Source organism: Gastrolobium bilobum, unplaced genomic scaffold, assembly GCF_033153095.1.
Source record: "Gastrolobium bilobum isolate Gb01-03AN ecotype WA unplaced genomic scaffold, APGP_CSIRO_Gbil_v1 utg168, whole genome shotgun sequence".
Taxonomy (NCBI): domain Eukaryota; kingdom Viridiplantae; phylum Streptophyta; class Magnoliopsida; order Fabales; family Fabaceae; genus Gastrolobium; species Gastrolobium bilobum.
This window is the reverse complement of record NW_026897363.1, coordinates 291048-303755: the sequence shown is the minus strand read 5'-3', so window position 1 is coordinate 303755 and position 12708 is coordinate 291048. Positions and strand designations below refer to the sequence as shown.

Genomic DNA, 12708 nt, shown 5'->3' with positions numbered 1-12708 from the left:
CAGCAAGCGGTGGCCGACAAGGCCCTTTTCCCTAAATCTCTTGGGAAGCGAAGCAGGCTTTCTGATTCTGAGAGAAAGATAGAAATCGAAAGGCAAAGAGATAGGCAAGCCAAACCAAATAAGGAATGTTTCAATCTTTACCTCTTTTTGTCAGCCGGCAATCATAGGGTAAGCCCATTTCATGGAGAAAGTTTACATGTTGGGCCAGGCTAGTTTGCTTCGATGGTAGGAGTCCACGCAGTGAGGCAGCCATTTCCAGCCCAGCCGAACGAATAGGATCTAATAGAGTAGCCCGCATTGCAAGCTCTTTTCTTTCCCAAGGAGAGCTGGTGATAGGTCAAGCGCAAGACATAGGATGTGAAAGCGGTTTGAGATAAAATATGTGTCATTGCGTAGATCTCAAAAAGTTATGTGAAATAGAAAAAATCATCTCATTTAGATACTCGAGTCAAAAGTTATGACCTTTCGAAATTTTATTGTAACAGGACTGACGAGATTGTGCCACTTGATACAATCCTATGAGTGCCCCAGGGAGGGGGCATCACTCAATTGAAAAAAAATGTGTGAGTGACGCGGGGGAGAGTCACGGCACTTAGTGACGCTGGGTCCCCCTCGCGTCACTCAACGATCCCCATTGGTAAATACCGTACATCAAATACCAGATTGAAAAATTAAAGGGATAAAAATCTGAATGGGTCAAAAAGCCCATATATATATATATATATATATATATATATATATATATATATATATATGAGAATAACATCTATCTTTTTAAAGGATATAAGTTTATATCATTTTAGATTCTAACCGTTGATTTCCGTCCATCAACGGTTATAATCTATTGGATCAAAATTATTAATTAATTAATAATAAATTTGGCCCATTAAGTTTGACGCAATAGATTATAACCGTTGATGGATGGAAATCAAAGGTTAGGATCTAAAATTATATAAGTTTATATCTTTAAAAGGATAGATGTTTTTTCCTATATATATATATATATATATATATATATATATATATAGCGAAAAGTGTTTGTCATTTTAAATGACATAACACTCTGTCCTTTTGAGAGAGAGAGACACACAGAAAAAAAAAGTTATTTAAATTTTAAATTAAAAAAATTACTCACTTTCTCTCTCCTATGATTTCTATTTTTCTGTGTCTATCTCTCTTTTAAAATGACATAATTTTATATCATTTAAAAGAACAAATACCAAACTATATATATATATATATATATATATATATATATATATATATATATATATATATAAGTTTGGTGTTTGTCATTTTAAAGGATATAGAATTATGTCATTTAAGTTAGAGAAAACACAAACAATGAAAATTATGAGAGAGAAAGTGAATCATTTTTTTTAATTTAAATTTTACATAAAAAAATATTAATTTATATATTTCTCTCACTTAAAATAATACAACTCTATGTTTTTTAAAAGAATAAATATTATTTAATATTTTTTAATAATACTGCAATATTCACAGCATAGAACTCGTGGCTTAAACTTCCTATATTCTTAAAACCAAACGCATGAATCGAACAGAATCTAGGCGTTAAAATTGGCTGCTTTGAGTCAATTCATGCATTGTTTGGTATGTTTGAGTGGACTAAAAAGGAAAATCAGATTCCATCACGTGGTTGGTAAGAATTAATCAATAAACGGAAATTATTTAGATAAGTAAATTTTGATGGGCCTCACCATTAGGAGTGAAATTGGATCGCGCCGGTCTACAGAGGCTTTCGGTTCGGCTTACGTCAGGTTAAATCTGACATAATATATTTTCTAAAATAGGTCGGACTTGGACTTTGAAAAAGCTTGTTTAATAAAAAGGTCGTAGGCCCATTTTCACAAGGCCTGATCTATAAGCCTATTGTACTATTTATTTTAAATAAAATAAGTATACCTTGAAGAAAAAACAAAAGATATAAATTTAAACAATTGCAATTATTTATAGCTTAATTATATTCGATTATTTTAATAGAAATTTGACTTTATTTCTTATGTAGGAGGAACCAACATCTCAGCATGTTAGATTGTGTATATGAATATAGGGTTTTATAAGAGTTATGTTGTAGGAAAAGTGATTGTGTAATGTTATAGAGATTCGTTTTGCGTGCCGTAATTTTTTTTTTGTTTCAAAAAGTGTGGGCCCCACAAAATGTTGTGTGTGTAGAAAACTTTGTTGTGTCATATTAAATGATAAATGCAAACCCCATGAATATATTAAAAGATTTTTTGGAGGGGTTATACTTACTACAAGTATCATGATGTGTTTGTTGGATTCATGTAATTATTTTAATTTACATAGTATGAATTTATTTGTTAGATCTGATGAAATATATGTTATTTAATTTAAGCATTTTGCTTTTGAAAGTGACTTAAATGCAGATTGTATGAGTTTTGTTGTGATTCATGATTCGGTTTGGACGTTGAATTGTGATTTTTGGTTTAGCAACAGAATTTGAGTATTTTGTAAAGTTGATTCATGGTTCTGGTTGGAAGTTAAAAATTAACAGGCTAATGGGTTAGGCCAGACCATTTGTTTTTTTACAAATGGGTCAAGCCAGGCTAACAGTTAGACTCGTATTAGGCTTGAGCCATGCCAAATTGAAATTTTTTGGTATAGGCTTGGATTTTTCGGGGCAAAACTTTGCCCAGTCCAGCCCACTTTCACCCCTACTCACCATAGTATATTTTTATGTATTTTTTTTATAATAAAACTAGGGTTTAATATCATAAGTGAAATTCACTTACTTTTATGTTAATGTGATAAAAATATACTAACTTCAAATGGGGTGCTCCAATTTATGCGGAACTCATTTTATTTTAATTTGTTAAAATAATTTAAAATGTTATACGATGAAACTAGTTATATTACAGAAGTCTATATAAAAACAAACTAATTTAAAATTAAGCTTAGTTTGATTTTTAAAGATAATTCAAAACTGATTTAAATATTCAAAATCTTGGTCACAATGAATTGACATATTCATTATTTGTTTTTCTTAAAAAAAGTGTGATTCATGTCATTTTGTCTTATTTAACTATTTCTTTTCAATCTAGCAAAAGAAAAGGGAATGTTAAGAATAAAAAGGAACAAGAGAGTGAAATAGAATTAAAAAAAAGGAACGTAGAGTTGCTCTTTTACAATCTATTTTTATTTTAAATTCGTTTTGTATAAAAACTAGTTTTTCAATGTAAAAAGAAAACTAGTTTTTCAAAATATAAGTGATAATCAATCGCCTTATATTTAAAAATCAACTTTACTGTTCCTATATATATATTGGGTTTTTAAATTGACAAACACTTCCGTAATAATTTACTTCCTGGACTAGTTTGTATAGTTTGAAACAACTTTGTTAGCTGATGCATTTGTCATTTGACACCTCTTTTATTAACACAAATTTATAAAGTTATGAATATGCGTAGTAAAGGTCACCGGTAAATTTCTCCTTTAATAATTTGACGATAGATGATTAAGTGATGATGAAAAAAAAAAGTTTATTTTAAGAGTGCATAAAAATTAATAGAAGGCCCACACCATTACTCCTCCCTTGCATATCACACGACCTTCTGTTCCTCAAAAATAAGACATCCCTCTCCAATCGACATATAGGGCTACCTTGGGATGAACAAACATGAAATAAGCATCATCAAAGACACATGTACTACAATTAATAACAAAGGATAAAAGTAAAATCGTGTCTGTGACACAAAAGTGTCAAGTGTCACCCCTAAGAGAGGATAGACAACATTTAAATTACCCCACAGTTTAACACCTTTTTCTTCTTTTCATTTTGTTAAAAAAGGAGGTAACATTTCCATCAATTTCACCATCCTCTCCACCCCTTTTGCTCATCCTCTTTAAACAAAGCAGTGTAAAACCAAACATGGGAATGAATAGTACAAGATGAGTAGCACCTAGTAAACTTCACCAGCCAAGTTGCTAGAGGGGATTCTTTGTCGTTTCTCCACATATCCAGAAGGAAACCATCCTGCTTTGCCATTGCATTCTCCTTCTGACCACCCTGATGGGCTCACCTGGATAAACATTTTGAACTTTGGTAAACATGGAGACCCAGAAGATTAAATCTAATTAATCAAGTAAACTTCATAATGATAGTGGTAGAACCAACAAATGATGACAGTATACAGGATAGAATGCATTGTTCATACTTCATACTGGAAATATCACTACACAATGGATACCATTTAATTACTCAAAATTTTCTCTTACACCACACTTGCACGAGGCATCTAGTTTTATAAAACACGGAAATTCAAGACAGGAAAAAGATCCCAAATACTCATTTTAATGCAGGGAGGACCATCATTGGAAATACATGACAACTTTGAGAATACAAGAGAATTGATCTCTCCAATGGAAAACTTGTGGCTCAATAACCAGCAAATAATTATCAACTCTATAAAAGGATCTTAACGACTCTTTCTTCCCTTATTTCCCTCAAGAGAACCATAAACCACGGCAACTAAATTGAACTTCTCTTCTATATCATTACATTTCTTTCGAAACAAATCTTCAAAAGACATACATGCTAAGGGAACAATTTTCCCGATTTAATATAATTATTTCAGCAGTATTGAACCCAGATTTGCAGGCAATATCATTGATGTAAAAGTAGTCAACATAAAAGGAAAGTATTTTAGCTAAATGTAAATGGTTCCTGAGAGAATAAGATGAAAACACACCTTTCGCACGACAACATAGTCACCCTTTGAAAAGCTCAGTTCCTTTTCTGATTCAGCACTAAAGGGATGCATTGCCTGCAAGAGATGTTCCAAGATCAGTTGATGAAGAAATAAATTACACAGCTTTTTGTTCATAAGACCTAATTCACATGGTCAGACCATATGATTCCACATTATAATATCATGAATCAGTTTGATTCCTTGTCTAAGCAATTCAGACAGCCTACTGATAGGGAGATTGGCTGCAATCATGAAAACCACATGATTAATATTACCTTCCCACCCTTACTTGATCTAGTTAGGTTAATAGAATCAGCTTTCTAGATATTACTCACACCAAGATGAGGAACTAGCCTTAAGAACTCTTGTGCATAAATCCTAACTAACAACTATCAAAATATCTAATAGGTAAACAACAAGACAGGAATCACATGGAAGCCATGATTTGTTGAAAGGATGCTACTTTGTTTTAGAGTAAACCCTTGGAAAGATTTTTGAAAAAATCAATTTAATCATCAAAAGATTACGAATAATCAATATGGTCCTCGAAAGATTAGAGACATCAAAGTAGTCTAAATGATAATTTTTGGTCATCAAATGACATCAATTAGGTCCCAAAAAGCAACAACTTTTGAACAATTTTGATGTCAAAAAACTCTCATTCAAGGACCAAATTGATGTTCCAAAAATCTTCAGACAACCAAAATGGGGGTTTAGTTTTACTCTTGGTTTATGATATGACTTGTTATAAAATTGTTATCAATATTAAACAATCTAGTTTCTGTTTAATTAATGTAATCATAAGTTAGTAAAATTCCTCATGGTGAGATGATAGAGTTTTATGACTGGAGAAATTAATCAGTATGTATGTATGCAAATTAAGCAATGAAAAATACAAAGGAATGAAATTAAGAAAAGAAATTTGTAATTTTTTTTTTTCTAATTCAGAAAATAATAGTAACCAAGGGAAAGATTAGGAATGTGATACATACTTCAGCCAAGAAATACATTGTTTTCTCTGAGCCATTCTCAGACATAACCACTGGAGGGGCAGATTCTTTCTTCTGTCTGTCTGAGACCATCTGAGGAAAAGTTCCAATGAGATGAAAATTTATTGATATTAAGAGAATGAACATAATTCATAGAAACAAACAAGAAGAAAAATATATTAACTAATTATAAAAAACTCAAAACTTCAGGACAGTTGGTTCTCACTTCAGCTTCGATTTCACCAAGAATTGCTGCAACTCTTTGATGAAAAGTCTTTTCTCCTTCAACCTAAAAAATTGTAAGCACAATCTTTTAAAAAAAAATCTGAAATACTTACAGGTTTAGCATAAGTTGAGATTAAAAAAATCATATGTATCATACATACCATTGCAACAAGCCTTTGAAAAGTCAGTCTCTGCTGTTGTGCATCAACAGCAGCCAATGCAGCTGCAGCTTCTTTACCCAGAACTGCCATGTTTGCTCTCAGCTCCTGCATCTTTGTTTCTGCAGCATGCAGTTTGGCAACCTGTTCAGCAGTTGGAGATTCCCTAACCCGTGCTTGTCTTCTAGAAATCTCCACCCCCTGATTGAATTTTTAAAACCAATACAAGATATAAGATTAAGAAGAAATAAGCAAGAACACCAAACACGAAAGCGAATGTTATAGCAGAACCATGACCTAAAAACCATGGTATTAGAATATAATGATTCTTAATATTCTGGGACTCTTATTAGGTTAGGAGTGACACTGAACTCATTCTAGTTGTATACTTGTATTACATTAGTAGCTGACCTAGAATATTAGTAAAAAGGGGTGATAGGTTAATATTTTCTATTTCAAATAATCAACAGCTTAAATCACATCACATTATTCCGAGTCCCCCAATTTCCATCTTTTCCTTGTCATTTTGACATGGTATGCAAAATCATCAACCATCACTTAGTCCACTGTTTTCTGCTATGCAAAATGTTAAAGCATAACCATGATCTAAAAAGCATAGTATTAGGATATTATAATCTATGAAGCACCGACACTTCAAAAATCCTGACGTATCGTGTCTGACACTTCCCGACACTCACCGACATTTCGAAACTTCCCGACACTCCAATACTCGTTGCAAAGACTCAAAAAAGGTTCAAAGGTTACGTTGCATTGCATTTTGAGTTCCAACTATTAGATTCGTTAGATTTCGATTACGATTTTATTGAGTTTAATATAAACATTTGGGATATCTTATGTTTCTTTGCAAAATTGATGGGTATTATAAGTTTAGCTTTATTTTTTTGTTAAATTATTGAATACTAAAAATAACATACGAAATTAAAAATATTATATAATATCAAAATGTGTCCTAACGTGTCGAAATTTAACATCTTTTAGAATTAAAGTGTCGGAGTGTCGTGTTGTGTCGTATCCTGTGTTGGTATCGGTGCAACATAGATTATAATTACTATTGTTTTAGGAGTATCATTGGACTCAGCTAGAACTAGTTGTATTACACATCGGGATGTAAATGAGCCAGGTTAGGCGAGGCTTTGGCTTTGATAGCCTAAGCCTATGGCCCTATGTAATACATTTAGAGCCTATACTGGCCTATTAGTCTATTACAGGCTTGATTTATAAGTCTGGCATAACTTATTATAAAAAACTAAAAAGACGGCCGGTAAGACCTATCAAGTTGCAAACTATAGTTTATAGGCCCAAACCATAGTTATCAAATGCGGATTGCGGCCTAATGCGGCCAACCCTCAAAACTGCTATAGCGTTAATGCGGGTTGCGGTTGCGAAAATAACGGAAAAAATATATATATTAAAAAAAACAAATTATATATATATATATGTATGTATATGTAACATAATAAATTATTAAAAAAATAATAACACCTAAAAAAATACAAATAATACTTTACTGTTTTACCTTAGTTACCTTTTAATGATGCACTTTTTTTTTTTTTTTGGATACAGAAATAGTTTTACCCTCTGTTACTATAACCAGGTTACTTGGTTTCCGTGACTTGTGAATCACTTTTCTGACAAATGTACTTTTCTTTTCTTTGAATGAAGATAGATCAGAATCTCTTTCTTTCTCACTTTCTCTCTTTTTCTCTTTCATCCGTTCTCTCTCACAATTTCTCTTTTTCTCCTTCATCTGTTCTCTCTCTCTATTACTATTTTTCTCACTTTTTCTCCTTTTCTTCATTATATGCTCTCTCTCTCCTCACTCTTTCTCTCACTCTCACTCAAAGCTTTGCTTCTTCGTTCATGGCTTCCACATTGAACTTCAATACTATAAGAGAGAAGTAAAGAAGGGAAGAAATGAGCGCGATAAAGAGAGCATGAGAGGCAGAAGAGAGACACACAACAGAGAGGCAAAAAGGGAGAGTGGGTTAGGGTTAAAACCATAAAAAGGAACTGTTGCGGCGACCGCTATTGCGATCTGGTGCGGCGAAGCTCCGCGAAGCGCAACTGGTGCGGCTTGCGGCTCAATAGCGCCGCTATTGACTACTATGGCCCAAACCAAACTAAAATATAAAAGATACAATTTCTTATTCACAAAGATCACATAAAATAATATTTTCATTAACAACATATGAAATAATGTTCATAAAGATCACATGAAAATGTTCATAAAGATCACATTAAAATTTCATATATGTATATATACATATAATTTGCACTTTCTTTACTAATTTAATTTAATATTATATTTTAAATTTTAAATAAATATTTTTTATTTGTTAAAATAACATCAATCCTATTCCTTTGAAAATTAGTGTTACAAATCATATCTCAGAATATGTCTTTAAGTGAACAATATATATCATAAATATATCATATTATTAAAAAAATTAAAAAGCTAACCTGAAGGCTTTTAGGCAAGATTTTTTAAAGTGAGCCTAATTTTTAAATAAACTTTTCTAAAAGCCTAAATCTACTTTATTTAGAAAATAGAACAGTCCAGGTCAGGCCTAAGGTATGCCAGAATGTAAGGCCTGATAGGCCGTCTGATTCATTTACACCCCTAATTACACATTTACACTAGTATTTGACCTATACAATAACTAAAAATAGGGAGTTCCAATTGTGATAACTGTAGATATTGATAATCCAATCCAAACTTGGGCTTACATGTGTCTCTGCTTCTTGTCTCATCCGACTATACCGTTGAGCAAGATGGCGAGCATCCTCCAAAGGTACACCATTGATCATTTGTCTCAAAGGATCCAAAACCTGGAAATTGAAACCATTGGATTTGTGTTTCTCTCCTTTTCAAAAATAAAGTGAATAATATTGACTTCGTTGGGGATTTCAAATGTTAGATAGACTTCCTCCATAGTATCAAAACATATAAATGTTCCTTATATTGGATTTTCCCCTGTGCTGAAGTGTGTCAGGAGTAGCATACATGTTTGATAAAAATAAAAATAGGGGGGCTATGTATAGGTTTTGAAAGTAGGAGGTCAATGTAATATTTCAAAACCTTAAGAGATATCAGTATAATTTACTCTAAAATAAAATGTTTTTGTAAAACCAAATTGGCAATTCTATCTTCAAAACTAGCTGCTGTGTAGCATGTTCTATTTAATATTCCAAGCTAATCTAGAGATCCAGGAGTATTTTAAACATTAGTATCTTATTGATCTAAATTTCACACTGAAAAGGTAATGCAATGTAATACTGAAATGGTAATCCTCATGTATGTCATATGCAAACAGCAACAGAACATGGCTATTTATGAATTAGATATCTAAATGAAGCCACATGAGAAGGTAAGGAAACAGTGAAACACTATAAGCTAAAAAGGATAGTTAAAATAGAACATGGAAATTTTACATTCCTCTGTAGCTTATTGAAAAGATTCTTTCACAGCTTCATCTTTCAAGCATCAATTCCTTATCATCTTTGTAAACAAGTACTTAGTAAGCAAACCAATCACTTGATAATTGTCACACAAAATGTGGTCATTGAGGGACTTCATTTGCTTTGTCTTCCAAAACCATAAACAGTCTGGCAGTGATCACTTATGAAAAATGCCGCATAATTTGTAGTATTATGTGGTGAATATCAACTGACAACTCTAAAACCAAGTAATTCTGTATTTGGAAATAGTATTTTATGAAATTACAAGTTCAACTTTTGAGACTAGAGTAAAACAACTGAAATACCGGGGAAAAGGCGGTGATATGTAACACTAGTGCACAGCTAGGCATACTCGTATAAATTAAAAAGAGGCTAGGAGATTAAACTAATAGATTCTTGTGTTGAACTTGCATTAAAACTTATACACCGGGACAACATATGAAAAGTCAACCTGGGAAGATAAAAGCCGATTTAATTCTTCGTGCTCCTTTTCTACATGTTTGCAAGCATCGCCATATACTGATGCAGCCTTAGCCAATATGTTGTCAGTGTTGTTCTCTGCTCCATATCTACAGCAATCCTCAGAAAGTTTTGTACCTGTCTACCATGGGTTTTGTTGATGAGGATTTACTCACAAATTGTAAGTCAATAAACAAAACTGGAGGTAGTTCTAATTCCAAAACACATGCTATCATGACCTGTCAGAGTACTGAATTTGCAGTAAAAAAGAAACAAAAAGTAATTTTCACCTGCTTCAATATGCTTAAAACCTATGGCTGTAAATATTTCTGCTGCTTTAACAATTTCTTTTTGGAAATCCTGGATCAGAAGACAGTTTCAAGCACATCAATAAACAGAACCAACAGAAAAAGGCAACTCATTGAAGATAAAATTTCTTTTACAAAATTGTTTATAATAACTCCCAATACAAGTATGGTTCAGAAAGGTTACAGAGTCCTGTTAAGAACTTCCCCCTTCAAATTATATGGTCCCTCCCTCTCTCACTACCTTACTTAAGGTTATGCTCCTTGATAGACCTCTCATAACTAAGGTGTATTCCAGGAGAAACAAAGTCAGATGCAGGATACTAATGCTTAGGGGTAAAGAGGGAAGCAATGAGGAAATCATTGGGGATAAATACCCCCTCTCCCCACCTTTTTAAAACCCGTATATACACTGCCAGAGCCTAGCTTGACTAAAGATGGATTTAGAAGCTGTTATTAAGACTATGTAAAAAGAAATGTTAGTCCATAAATCTGACAGCCACAATAATGTTATTCACCATGCAAGAATAGACTTCCCAAATATACATATAACATACTATTTTGAGTATATGAAGTGGGAAATTCTTTGTTGCTCAAACATAGTGATTAATCTAAACATGAACAGAAAATGTCTACCTTCCCTGCACGGGTGGCCCTGTACAGCTTTTCCAGTTGTTGATGTCTCTGCATTTCAACCTCATCAATGACCACAACATCTGAGCTCTCATAACCACTACTGCTGAACTGCTTTATTACAGCTTGAAACTGCAAAATAGTATCAAATTGTAGCTGTAAATATCTAAACTAGTAGGAAAACTAGTATTTAAGAGGGAGGAAAGAAAACATTAAGTAGCAGCACATGATCCACAAGAATGTCGCCAAACTCAACCCTAAAAAATAACAATTTATTTAAAGATAAGACCTTACTAAAGAAAATGAGCATCTTGCTGAACCCAAATTCCACTCGGACAGCATCAATCAAAACAAACTCATTTTCAAATGCATTTCAGAACAATGAAAACGAGAATTAAAATGTCAAAACCCATCATCAATTTCTGAAAAATTCGCCTACCCAGATGCGAATTTGAGAAGAAAATCATGGCACTTGAGGTTACAAAACAGAAAAAGCGAAACTTGAAAAATGGGTCAGCAAGGGAAACCAAACCTGTTGTTGTTTGGCAACTTGCTCTCTTAGCTTGGTGGCTTGTTTCCTCAAAGCGTCCATGGCATGCGCTTCTGCTTTCTATTCTCACAGTCACAAGCCAACAAACAAAGTACCAAATCGGATCCAATGTTATATGAGAAAGAAGGGAGAACCTCAATCAAAGGTTGTCAACTTATGCTATTCCACTCTTTTCCATATCAAAACCTCAAAATTCCGAAAGTCAAAATAAAGATGAAATGTATAATCTGGTCCTCAATATTTTTGACCAAAATAATAATAATAATTTATCCGAGTGTAAAGAGAGGGTTGTTGTTCCATGATTTAAAGATTTAATTATTTAACACCGATCTACTTGAAAACTTCTGCTACAAATTTTAATATTATAGTAATAACCAAAAGCAAAAACTGGTTTTCGTCTCACATTTAAGAACAGAACAAATTGAGTTGGGTCTTCATAAGTTCTGACGTCAAAAAATATTTTGAGAAATGTGGATTAATGTAAATACAAATTAATGAGGTAATATATTTTTCAATAAAAAATTAAATATTACTTTTTACAGTATAGTATAAATCACATTTTTAAGATGAATTTAAATATATAAAGTTTGTATTTACACGGAACAAAATCTTTTGATAATAAATTATATAACATGAAAAAGCTTTTTAAAATTAAGAAAATGATCTTTTACATTTTACATCATTATTTACTCAATTTAAAAGATTTTTTTCCTTAAAATTATATTACGCTTGCAATAGCTGTTCAACTATATAGAAATTTAATTAGTTAAATCCGGTCAAAATAAACAAATTAATTAATAAAAAAGAAAAAGAAAAATGTAATTTTAATTTATTATTACAAATTATATATTCGTATTCATATTACACGTAATTGAATGATATTACAAGCCATTAATGGACTAATTAGAAATTTGAGTAGCTTACAATGAAAATATTTAACAAAATAATACTCTTTTCCATATTTATATTTCAATTCTATAATATGTTTGAAACTTTTTCTTAGTTCACTTTGAAGCTTTAAAGTTTAAAAATAAGTAAAAGTATTTGTCTTTTTAAATGACATAATTTATATTATTTTACTCTATAGAAAAGGTAAAATTCACTTTTTTTTTTGTCATCTCTCTCATAAGTTATCTCTTTCTTTCAATAAAGAATCACTTCAATCCAAAATTTTAA

At 32.0% G+C, this 12708-nt stretch overlaps 1 protein-coding gene across 1 annotated transcript; it reads right to left on the bottom strand.

Moving 5' to 3' along the window:
* Positions 1 to 3565: 3565 nt before the first annotated feature.
* LOC133306286 (SH3 domain-containing protein 3) lies at positions 3566 to 11739 on the bottom strand. Its single transcript, XM_061506582.1, has 10 exons — positions 11515 to 11739; positions 10986 to 11114; positions 10335 to 10404; positions 10037 to 10182; positions 8854 to 8955; positions 6109 to 6306; positions 5949 to 6011; positions 5726 to 5815; positions 4734 to 4808; positions 3566 to 4064 (listed from the first exon to the last, which is right to left on the bottom strand). The coding sequence occupies exons 1-10, from the start codon at positions 11572 to 11574 to the stop codon at positions 3945 to 3947; spliced, it is 1053 nt and encodes a 350-aa protein (XP_061362566.1). The 5' UTR covers positions 11575 to 11739; the 3' UTR covers positions 3566 to 3944.
* Positions 11740 to 12708: the final 969 nt, after the last annotated feature.